Genomic DNA, 12,569 nt, shown 5'->3' with positions numbered 1-12,569 from the left:
TTAAAAAAGTATTTTTAAAAAGCTGGAAACAAACATTGTTAATGCTATTTAAAGAAGTTTACTTAAAACTCTCATAAACAGCTTAACCTTGCTTGGCAAAGGTTTTTTTTATTATTCTTTTTTACGTTAAAATTTAAAAAATAAAATAAAATAGATTAAAATAATTAATAAAATATAATATCACATCAAATTTATAATCATTTTACTTTTTCTCCCACAAATATTATAGGCTTGTTTGGTTTATTTTTGGGAGAGTTGTTTTTGAAATTTTTTTTCAAAATTTTGTTTGGTTTGTGGTTTTTCTCAAAAACTTTCAAAATCACTTTCTCTCTCTTACACATCAATCAATTATTTTTTCTCTATTATCTCTCATTCTCAATCACTTTTTCTCTCACACACATCTACTCAATTACAATAAAATATTAAATCATCTCAAACTCTCAAACTCTAAAACTACTTTCAAAATATACAGCTAAACAAACTAAAAAAATTTCTAAACTCTCTCCTAAATTTTTTTTCTAAAACAACTCTCCCAAAAACAAATCAAACAAGCCCTATATCTAATTACAAAACAATCCAACATCTTTTTAAATGTAAATATTTTAACCTATAAAAAATAATTAAAAATTAAAATAACTTATCAAAATAGTTAACTTTTCAAACACTCACTTTTATTACTTTGGCCTTGTTTGGAAAGTTGGCTATTTTAATAAACTATTTTAGTTTTTGACTATTTTAGTAGGTTAAAATATTTGTGTTTGGGAAGAGAGTTGAATTTTTTTTATAGTTAGATGTGATGTTTATGAGAAAAAAGTGAAATAATTATAAATTTGATATAATATTTTATCTTATTTATTATATTATTTTATTTTATTTTATTTTATTTTATTTTATAGATTTTAACCTAAAAAAAGCCAAACCTTGGCTTTCCAAACAGGGCCTTTATCAGCAATAAAACTAACCCCAACTTGGTCACGCACTTCCCATTCCTCTCTCTCTCTCTCTCTCTCTCTCTCTCTCTCTCATATATATATATATATATATAATTTCATTTCCCAAAATACAACTTTACCTTCATGTTTCATATAAGCTTGTTGTAGGCTTGTTGCTTTTATTCTGCTTTTTACTCTTGACTTTTTTTTTTTTTTTTTTTCCGTTTAAAATATCGGTTGGCTTTTTAATTTTTTAATTATTTTAATTTGAATTAAAATAATTTATTTGAGATAATTTTTTTAATATTTTGAATTATTATGAAAAAAAAAATAATTATAATTTAAATATAACACTCTATTTTGTTAATTTTAAATTTTTTTTATAACTGTTTTAACGAAAAAAATTCAAAAAAAACTCATAAGGCCAAACGAGCTCTTATTATTGTTGGTTGTGGCACTCCCTCTGTTTGCTGGTAGGTACGCTTAGTAATTTCCTCTCTCTCTCTCTGTCTCTCTCTCTTTCTTCATCCCTACAGTTTCTGGCGAATGAGTCGGTGAGTCTTTTGCTCATCCGAAGGATAAAAGCCAGAGTCTTTGAGCATCTGTTGGGTTTTGGTAATTCATTTTGCTGATTCATTTCCATATATTCGACTATGTTCTTGTTCATATTGGACATGGGTTTTACATTTTAATTTGATTATTGTGCCATGCATCTGGGCTTTTGTTGATCTTTCTTCTTCCTACTTGCTCTGTTTCTCATTTCCACTGCTAATTTCTAAAGTGTATGTTTGAATCCGTAAAGATGGCTCATTTCTTTGTCTTATGTCTGAAACTTTGATTCCTTACCTTGTTCTGCTCTCCAATTTCTGTTTCCTTTGTTTTTCATTTACTTGATTTAATTTTTGACCAATTTTTAGTTTTCCACTGGTTTTTTTGTGGGAAAAAAAGATTTCTTTTTTGGGTTCCTTAAAATACTGAAGTTGATGTTTGCATTTCTCTCTGTTTAATTCATGACACCGTTTTTTCTGTGGACCACTTAGAAATTGATTAGGTGTTTTGTTGAATTTTCAGAACGTGTTTTTTGAAAAAAAAAAAAATTAAAAATTAGATTGGTGAAGAAAATGCAAAATAAAAAAACATGTGTAATTTTTTTTTTAAAAAAAAAAAAAAAAAATTCTGAAGACTCGACCAAATAAAGCATTTGGGCCCCTATTTCTCCCCTGGTAGTTGGGTTTTCCCTATTTCCATGGATCTGGTTCGCCATCTCTTTTAAGCTCACTGGTCTTGTTAATCACTTATTCACCAACAAAATAAAAAAAGAAAAAGAAAAAAGGTGTAGATCTTTACTCATACCCACTTACAAGTGTGTTTGTGTGTGTTTCAATTGGATTTTCATTAATTTCATAGATAAGGTTTCTCTTGATAAATGTTATTCAAAATGATGAAAAGCGTCTGACTGAAACCCTTTACCTTTTCCTGAAATTTTCTCGTGATTTTGTTATTACAAGAAATGTCCAATTTTTCGGTGTTTGTTTTAATTTTGTTTTCTTTTTGCTCTTTAAAATAATGAAAAATGGGCTAACTGTGAAACCCTTTTCCTTTTTTCTCTGATTTTTTCTTGTGAAAATTTTAGATGGAAGAAGGGTCTGATTTTCGGTGTTGGGACGAACTAATCCCCGACGCACTGGGCCTAATTTTTCGCAATCTATCACTCCAGGAGATGCTAACAGTGGTGCCCAGAGTATGCAAATCATGGGGCAATGTGGTAATAGGACCTTATTGCTGGCAAGAGATAGACATTGAGGAATGGAGCAACCGGTCCGATCCTGACAACATTGATCGGATGCTTCAGATGCTTCTCGTGCGAAGCTCCGGTTCGCTGCGAAAGCTGTGTGTTTCTGAGCTGCAGACTGACCTCATTTTCTCCTTCGTTGCAGAGCAGTAAGTAGAATTGCAGTTTCTCGTGATATCCCCTTAATTTTCTTGGCTTTATTGTCATATAAAAGTAGCTCATTTTAGATTCATGTATAGCCATTAGTTGAGCTCTTTTGGTATGCTTGTGCACTTGACTAATTTGACAATTATGCAAGTATATCGATAAACCATACACACAAACAAGAAGAGTTTTTCACAAACAAGAAAAGAGTACAATGTGTCTGCTTTTGTAGACAACAATACATATGCTAGAGTTGGATCCGTGACCACATTGTTAATTGTACAATACTAATCAAGCTCTGCAAATCCAACATAGTCCAATTTGTGGTGTGCTTAGGCAATTTGGTTAGTAATTTTGCCACTAATGCACACTTCCATGGTCAGCTGGTTCACGCAAGAATCCGAACAAACCATTAGTCCAATTTTCCAACTTATGCAAGATGCTAATTTTTTTGGTTAGTGTGAGCTATTAGTCCAATTGTGAAGTTGTTCTTATCCACCAGCAAATCAATATTTAACACAAAATTGAAAAGACCTAGTACTCTTCTTGATTTAGTTATGTCGTTGTTTAGTCCACAGTGATGTAGTATGGTTAATTGAATGGCATTGACATTGAATGAAGCCTTTTGGTTTTGCTAGTGCCGGTTCTCTTAAAACATTGCGACTGCCAAGAAGCAATATGAGCGATGCAATTGTGGAACAATGTGCTGCGAGGCTTTCCACCATCACCTTCTTAGATTTGAGCTATTGTGGTAAAGTTGGAGCTCGTTCTTTGGAAGCTGTTGGAAAGCACTGCAAATTGCTCACGGGGCTTCGCCGGAACATGCATCCCATAAACATAGAAGGCAAGGTTTCACAGGAGGATGAGGCTCATGCCATTGCCGCTGCAATGCCCAAGATCAAGCAGCTTGAGATAGCTTACCTTCTCATCGACACTGAAAGCGTTCTCGAGATCATCTGTAGCTGTCCAGAGCTTGAGTTCTTGGATTTGAGAGGGTGTTGGAATGTCAAGCTTGACAACAAATATGTTAACGACAAGTCTCCGAAATTGAGGATTTTGGGACCCCATGTCGTTGACCATTATGAGAGGAACAACTGGGAAGGTTGCTCAGATTACTCGGACTCGTTTTACGATACTGACAGTTTCGATGGAATGTGGGATGATGAGGAGAGTCTGGAGCTGAGGTTCTATGAGGGATTGGAAGAGGACTCTGGTTATGGATGGCCTCTATCTCCTTGAAGTCTTTCTTTCTCATCCCCCCTGTGAAATTGTGTTTCCTTTTTTTTCTGTTTCTTGTTGTTTGTACTTTGGAACTTAGTTTTATGTGCTTTATGGATGTATATGTTTCAATGGAATCAACCTGTGTGGTTTTCTATGTTCCAATGTGAAGAGTAATTATCAGTTCTTGTTGGAGACAAGTCTTGATTTTCTTTTCTTTGTTCTACTAAGCAAGAACATGTAGAAATTGAGCTTTTAGGCGAAGCACAGAAAGATAGTCTGTTTGTTTCCTATTTTGATGAATGATCGAAGTAACAAATACCAAAAAAAAAAAAAAAAAGCGGAAAATTTGGAATAGATCATATATAAGAACAATGGTAATTAATGTGAGGTAAATGTTATAGAGTGTTCCTGTGGTATTGTTTAATGTCAAAATTAGAGTGAAAAAGTAAACTCTAGTACTTGAGATATTGTTTAATATCAAAATCAAAGTGAAAATGTTTTGAAAATATGTGAGAAAGAGTTTTAAAAGTTAGAAAAAAGTGTTTCTGAGATTGGTGAAATTTGTTGTTTTTTTCTCTTTTTGTAATGTTCTTGTGGCAATCTAAATTGATAACATGAGCTATGCAATAATAAATAAATCCATTTTATTATAATGAGAAGAGAATGACAGTGGCCATTGTTGATGTTTCTATCTAAATGTATCAAGGGTTCAAGCCTTCTTTTTGCAAGATACACCTCAAATGCACTTGACATTAGTGCATTATTGTTTCTTTGAAGAAAAATCTTGATGGTTGAGATTAAAGTTGTGTAGATTTGGCTTGTCTGAAAGGGATAAAATGTTACAGTTTACAAGCTTCCAGAGAAAAGGAGCCAGAGAGCATTTTAGGTTTTATGTTAAAAGGCATAGATGCTGCCTCTCTTTACTTGGTATATAGCCCACACCAAGGGAAGAATGGCCACTAAAAGCAGTTTGTCTCCAAATCCAGATTTAAGTGTTCAGATTATTGTTCTGAATTGTAATGGGTGGTGGAGATTAATTGAGCCTCCGTTTGGGAAGTGGGTTGGCTTTTTGATTTTTTTGACTATTTTAGTCTGGGATTAAAAAGTCTGATTTGGGAAGGGCTTTTGGCTTTTTTGACTTTTTTTGTGAGAGAAAAAATGTAATGATTATGGATTAGATATGATGTTTTGTCTTATTTGGCTAAAATAATCTATTTTGTCTTATATGACTATTTTAGCACAAATCTTGCTTTCCAAACGGAGACTTTTGTAAGATTCATTTGTAGAATAAATTTGGACAATATGTTTGAATTTCTTAATAGAATTTTGTATATATTTTCTAACATGGTATTATTAGTGCACTAAAAATGATTCAAAAAACATAAAATGTGCAACATGTGACCCCATCTCTCTGCTTTTATAATAGTATGTCTATTCTATTATGTAAAACATACAAGTTATTTGGTGAATGTTCATGTCACGCATTTTTTTCATGTTAAAATAATCTCCTATGTAATTAAGTTTTTAATTTTTAAATTAATTTTTTTTTTCAATTTTCTTTTTTGTTAGATGATAGTTACAAGTATCTCCATTTCTACATGTGCATCATGTGTGTTTTGAACTTCTAGTTTATATACTTTTTAGAATAATGATATATAAACAATGTTTTTATAAAATAAAAAATATATATTCATAATGATGTAACTTCTTATAATCATTTTATTTTCAATCAAAATATCCATACTTATTTTCATAATTTTATAAATGTCATTGATAGATTATTGTGGATCTAGTTTCTATATAAGTTTTTTGTTTACAAATCATTTTTCATATAGATATATCTATATTTAGGATTTAAAGCTTGATTTGGTAGGAATAGAATAAAAAGATACAAATACTAATCCAAGAAGCTAGAATGAGAAGAAAATTTGAAAAAGATTAATGATTTCTTATAAGATTTGTCATTTTGTTTGGATGATGGAAATTTGGCTTGTCTTTAGAGACAATTTAAGTATTATGAAAATTATATATATAATAATTTATAATCTCACCGATTTTAGTAAATTTTTTAAAGAATTTTTTTTTTTCTTTTTACGATTTTTTATTCTTCCTTGCTATTACTTACTCAGTAACACTAGAAAATACTAATTAGTGTACTAACTATCATATTAACTAAGACACAAGATATATATGTGAGTTCCACTACTTAATATGGTTCTACTTAATATTATATCTAGTTAGTGTACTAGTTTATACACAAATTAATTAATGTTGCTAATATTATTATTTCTAAGCTCATCAATCATTCATATTAGTGATGGAAATTCTCTTTCTTCTTATTTTTTTATCATTAAATCTCTCAATATAAAGGACTCTTTTAAAAGAATATATCTATTTTAATATATAAAGTAAAGTTTGTTGGTGGTATTGATACATTTGTGCCTCATATTTTTAATTTTTCTAAAATATTCTTGTAATTGATGTTTATGTGAAAAAGAAGAAGATGAGACTTACAATTAAGTTCAAGGCTTCGGCATAATAAACCATTATCACTTGAGTAATACATACTATATATGTATATTTTTTTTTTTATCATTATTCTTATATTATTATATTTTTTAAAATTACACATGCACTGTGTGTATGTGGCCCGCTAATATATATATATATATATACACCATCTTTTTCCATCTTATCCACCTTATCCACAAGATAAGACATAATAATATAGACACATGATAATACTATACAAACAAAATTTGATAAATTATAATAATTATTTCTAAAATTAAAAAAAAAATGTAATAAGTATTACAAGTTTAGTATAATTATACTAATATTTTTTTTAATTTATATTTTATTTTCTTTTTTAATTATTATGTTTATTTACGAATGGGAGTGGACTAATAATTGTGAGTACCCCTTAAACCATATTTAGTTGGGGCAAAACAATCCTAGGTATAAAAAAAAAAAAACACATCATTATCCTCACTTTACCAAAAAAAAAAAAAAACTTTTCGTATAATGACATTTACATAATTTTATATATTTATTTTTTATAACTAAAATCATTATAATAGTATACAAACTAGTAGGTGACCCGTGCGATATATGAGAATTTATTTTTAAAATAGAAAATTAATCTTGAATCTTAATACTATATGAATAGAAAATTTTAACAATTCAAAGTTAAATACAAACAGATTTGTTAATGATTGATAAAAAAATTGTCACTGTGTGTGATTCTTACCGCTCTATAAAAATGTTATTTGAGTACTTATATAACATAAATTTAGTTAAATAATTCGTTTATTTTGATAATTTTAGTTTTATTGTGCTATAAATATGATATATATTGAATTATAAAATAGTAAAATAAACACTTATTTTGATATTAAAAATAATAGCTAAATTAGAAAGAGAATTTAGTAATATAAAACTAAAATTGATTCTAATTATTTAATTTAATTTTTATTTTTATATTTATATTTATTTAGAAAATAAAAATATTTAGTAATAGAACTACAAAAAAAATTATTTAAAAGATTAAATATAAATATGCTATGATTGGATTAAGAAGAAAATACATAAATTAATTATGTAGAGTATTGATTTTTTCTTTAATATTCTTTTTGAATTATTCATACATATTGTATATAGGTACATAAAATTTAAATTACATATAAATGTTTTGTAATAAATAATTTCATGTTAAATAAAAAATTAAATATTAATTAATATTAAGACATCAATAAGATAGACAAAAAAGAAAAAAAAATATAAAAGAAAATTAATTTGACAAATGCAATGCATATAATTATGCATATCCAGTATTATTTATTTATTTATTTATTTGTATATCGGGATAAATTTTTTTTCAAATATCATAATAATTAAATTAAAATATCAACTATATAAAAAATTTTGACAACGGAAAAATTGAATATACGATGAAAAATATATAGGAAATAAATATTTCTCAAATAAAATTTATATAAAAATTAATTATTATAATTGAAATTGAGTTTGTGTATATATAAATATAAAATGTATGCTAATATAGTTTTTTTAGAAAAAAAACAAACTTTTAGAATTTACCACATAAGAAAGAATAAAAAACTCTACTTATATATATATATATATATGGCAATAAATACAATTTATCATACTTCTTTAATCTAACATCACTACATAATTCTATCACTTATTTTTACGATATTAATAAGCTCATCTACGAATAAGATAAATTCAAGAGTCAGGTTTGTCTTCAATCCACTTGATAAATTAGACGGTATTGTTAGACCTATAAAATCCATCACATGTCCTGTTTTAATAATTTGAATAGTTCAATTTGTAGAGCTCGTTGAGTACTTTATCTATGTAAATAATCATCACTACTACAAAAATAACTAAAGATCACACTTTGACCAAAAAAAAATCTCAATTTTATTAGAAGTGTGATAAAAAAAATTAGATTGATATTTTAATCACACTTAATTTGATTGAGTGTGATAATATTCATGTTTTATGTCACTTTTCAATTAAATGTAATTATATATATATTTTTTGAATCACACATTCTAATTAAAATGTGATTATATATACGCTACTACTTTTTAATCACATTTTTTAAGTAAGTGTGATTAGATATATATTTTTTAATCACACATTCTAATTCAAGTGTGATTATTTATATATTTTTTAATCACACTTTCTAATTAAAGTGTGATTATTTATACACTACTACTTTTTAATCGCACTTTTTAAATAAGTGTAATTATATATATATGTATATATATATATATGAATTTTAATCGCACATTCTAATTAAAGTGTTATTATATATACATTACTACTTTTTAATCACACTTTTTAAATAAGTGTAATTATATATATATACTAGGGGGTGGCACACACGATGTGTGTGCAATTTAAATAAGTAGGAATAAAAAAAATAATAATGAAATTAATATTATAATGTGTACCTAGCTTAAGTGGTATGAGTCCTCGTACTTAAACCCATGGTCATGGGTTCAAGTCTTGCCCATCTCTTTGTTTAACTTTTTTTTAAAAAAATAAAAAATACTGCCACATGGCATGAGGAGAGTAAAGCTTCAGGACACCATAAGTGGTGTTCACTTTATAATAGTATAGATAGATATATATATTTAATCACACCCCACTACAAGAAAAAGCATCTTTGGCTACTAAAAAACACATTTAGTCGCTGAAAGTATAGGTTTTTGGCGACTAAAAAAGCATTAGTAGCCAAAAGTAAAGATTTTTGGCGACTAAAAATCTGTTTGGTTGCCCATATATTGCTTTTATCGACAAAAAAAATTTTAGTAGCCAAAAGTAAGGTTTTTTGGTGACTAAAAAAAATTAGTAGCCAAAAGTGAAGTATTGGATGACTAAAAAGATGTTTGGTTGCCAAATGTGAGATTTTTTGGCGACTAAAAAAAATTTAGCAACCAAAACTGAGGCATTGGGCAACTAAAAAGATGTTTAGTAGCCAAAAGTGAGGTTTTTTTTAGTCGCCAAAAGTGGTAATTTTAGCTCGGAAATTAAATTTTTTAACGACTAAAAACTAATTAGTAGCCAAAAGTATAGGATTGGCGACTAAAATTATGTTTAGTCGCCAAAAGTGGTCTCTTTTTTTTCTAGTAAATAATTTATTTTTACATAAATTATGTTTAATAAAAAATAATTATTTTTATATATATACTTTTATATTAATACGGGTCTATGTACTATATAAATAATATATGTTGCACATATAATCATATAGTGTTATAGAGGTGTAGTGGAAAGAGTGTGTTGTTTAAGGTGCATGAGAGGGTTGATGGTTCGAATTTTCACAAGCAAATGAGAAGCTAGTGAGTGTAATTTTTTTTTTTTTTTTTCACAAGTGAGCTTTTGGCGACTAAAAGGTGTAATCTAAATGTTATTAATCACACTTAAATATTTTTAATTACACTTAAAATGTGTGATTAAAAATGACCCCTTTTAATCACACAAGATCACACTTTAATAAAACATAAAAGGTGTGATTAAATAACATACATCACACAAAAAAATGTGATCTTTATTTGTTTTTGTAGTAGTGCATGTTGATTGGATATCGGTAGTTACTTGATTGGATCAGATTTTTGTTAACAATTTATTTTAAAAATTATATTTACCGTTGACAGATATCTGATCTGATCAAGTAACTATCAATATCCGATCAAAGTAATTTTTTTTATAAAAATAAAGTACTCAATTAATTCTACACATTTAATGATTTAAATTATCAAAATAAAACTCATAATATGTCTCTATAAATCTAACAATACACTCTAATCTAATTTCAGACTAGATTAAAGCCGGCCCTAAATTCAAATATTACTCGTAAGAATCATGTACGAAAGCAACAAATGCAACTGTGGTGCTTTGCAAAAGTACTAAGATGCCTGCCTGATGAAGACAGTGATGTCATCTTGGGAGACCTGCCAGCCCTGCTGGTTATTATTGTGTTAACAAATATTGAATATTAAATAGATGGTGTGTGTGGGGTTGGTTGGAGTGTTGTTGGTTTTAATAGAGGCTCAAGTTTCCTAAGAATGTCTCTTGTTGGAGATTTTAAGATTTGTTTATTGCAGTCTTTTTGTTTTCGGCTAGTTAACCTTAAACTTTGGGCTCATTGGTCACATGATTACATGTGATTCATGTCTTTGGATCTTGTTTTTTTTTGAAATTTCACGAGATCTGTTGAAAGGTTGTGGTGATACAGTTTGTTTTAGGTAAAACGGGTCGGATGGATCTACGTTCCTTAATTTATGTTTGAATGGCGAAGTTCACCAGAAGACCTGCATAAGAGTTTAACGGGGAACGGGGAGTCCCTCAGCGAACCCTCCGACGAGCAAGTTAGAGAGGGAAATAGAATTCAGAGATGAATTAGAGATAGAAAAACTTAACCTTCTTCCTGTCTTCGACGTCTACTTATATCCTCTAGTAATCATTTCGTTGTCCCTTCTGATTTGTCACCTTGGCCAAAAGTCTATGCTCTAACTTACCTTGTTCATGGTGAAGGCGTTTTGTTCCGACGGAGAGGGGTTATCGCAATAAATGTTGTAAAGGGTTTCATTAATGGTGATGTGTAGTGGCAATAACTTTGCAGATCTTTGTCTGCTTATGTGGCTTACCCTTCTCTTGCCATGTGTCTTGCTATCATTAGCTCTTATTGCTACGTAGGGCTTCAGCAATGCTGGGCTTTAGTATTTGAGTTATGTATTGGGCCCTAAATAGTGGGCTATAATCTTTATGGGTTTACCTATGTCAGTAGTCCCCTATTTCCAAGTGCAGCTTTAGCCCAACGAAGGGAATAATGAAGAAAACGAGGGTTGCGAGAGATCAGCAGGGTGAAGGCTGACCGAGAGGAGTGACCAACCATGAGGAGGGCCGACCGCAAAGGGTGGTCGAGCGGAGGGACCGACCAAGAGGAGGGCCGACCGCGAAGGGTGGCCGAGCGGAGGGACCGACCACGAGGAGGGCCGATCGCGAAGGGTGGTTGAGGGGAGGGATCGACCATGAGGATGGTCGACCACGAGAGGTGGCCGAATGGAGGGACCGACCATAAGGAAGGCCAACCACGAAGGGTGGCCAAGCAAAGGGACCGACCATAAGGAGGGCCGACCGCGAAGGGGGGTGGTGGTGCGTGGGGCTCGAGGGACGGCGGGGCACGTGGTGATTTGAAGTGGAAAAAACAGAGTAGGTGGGGGGCAGTGAATCGTGGTCGTACACGTGGCAGGATCTTGTAGTGGGGAAGGTTAGGCGTTGGGCAAGAAGTGAAACGATAGGCCATTATAGGGTGTCGAAAAGACAGTTTTGGCGGATTTTTGAAAAATTTCAAAATGGCAAAATTTAATTAGGACCCTTGGAATATAGGCAAACCTTGGGCTTTTGGTATTATCCGTTTCACGTATCTTTTTGCAAACAACCAAAATATTCTAAGTGTAAACTCCTTCGTCGTTAGTGATACACCCCTGCAACACTTCGTGAACTATCTCGCACCAGCATCTGAAGCTATTCGCAGACATATGAAAGAGATGGCCTAAGAGGAAACAACAAACGCAAGGGTCGATCCATTGGGCGACAACGATGCGGTGGATTTGGCAGAACAATACCAGACGGAGAGGCGAGTGGGAAGGGAGGAGGAGCCGGTGGGGCGACCTCGTTCATCTACAATGATAGCAACTGCGCAACCAATCAAACAGGTTGAGCCAGATCACTGCCATACGAAGGCCGATAAGTCGACCATTGCCGCGGATGAGTTGGTGGGTATACGCGAGAAATACCAGATTCCCGCAGAAATAGAGTTAAAGCTGCCGACAACGAATGAGAGGCCATCTGACGCCCGACCAGGAGAGTTTGCCCTCTACGAGGAGGCGTTGAAGGGAGGGTTGAGGTTGCCACTTCCGCAGGTGGTAGTGGATGTCCTA

At 31.0% G+C, this 12,569-nt stretch overlaps 1 protein-coding gene across 11 annotated transcripts; it reads left to right on the top strand.

The window, feature by feature from the left end:
- The first annotated feature begins 995 nt into the window (after positions 1–995).
- On the top strand, positions 996–4,286 carry LOC114297772 (F-box protein FBW2). 11 transcript variants are annotated; one of them, XM_028242244.2, is made up of 3 exons: positions 996–1,547; positions 2,566–2,873; positions 3,507–4,286. In XM_028242244.2, exons 2-3 carry the CDS (start codon positions 2,566–2,568, stop codon positions 4,105–4,107), a joined length of 909 nt encoding a protein of 302 aa, XP_028098045.2. In that variant the 5' UTR covers positions 996–1,547; the 3' UTR covers positions 4,108–4,286. The 11 variants fall into 11 exon arrangements, with proteins under 11 accessions (XP_028098045.2, XP_028098049.2, XP_028098047.2 ...); XM_028242248.2 differs by having other exon boundaries at positions 1,059–1,547; positions 2,650–2,873; XM_028242246.2 differs by having other exon boundaries at positions 1,134–1,409.
- The last annotated feature ends 8,283 nt before the right edge of the window (positions 4,287–12,569 follow it).

Source organism: Camellia sinensis, chromosome 6 (genome assembly GCF_055761805.1).
Source record: "Camellia sinensis isolate YWXY chromosome 6, ASM5576180v1, whole genome shotgun sequence".
Lineage (NCBI taxonomy): Eukaryota > Viridiplantae > Streptophyta > Magnoliopsida > Ericales > Theaceae > Camellia > Camellia sinensis.
The sequence above is the reverse complement of the archived record's forward strand: the minus strand, read 5'-3'. Positions and strand labels throughout refer to the sequence as shown.

Bases quoted from the DNA above. Each gene is read 5' to 3' on its own strand.
- LOC114297772 (XM_082874275.1), top strand. From the start codon at position 2,359: ATGTTATTCAAAATGATGAAAAGC. The intron at 2,383-2,565 runs GTCTGACTGAAA...TGAAAATTTTAG, and splicing joins TATTCAAAATGATGAAAAGC to ATGGAAGAAGGGTCTGATTT. The intron at 2,874-3,506 runs GTAAGTAGAATT...TGGTTTTGCTAG, and splicing joins TTCTCCTTCGTTGCAGAGCA to TGCCGGTTCTCTTAAAACAT.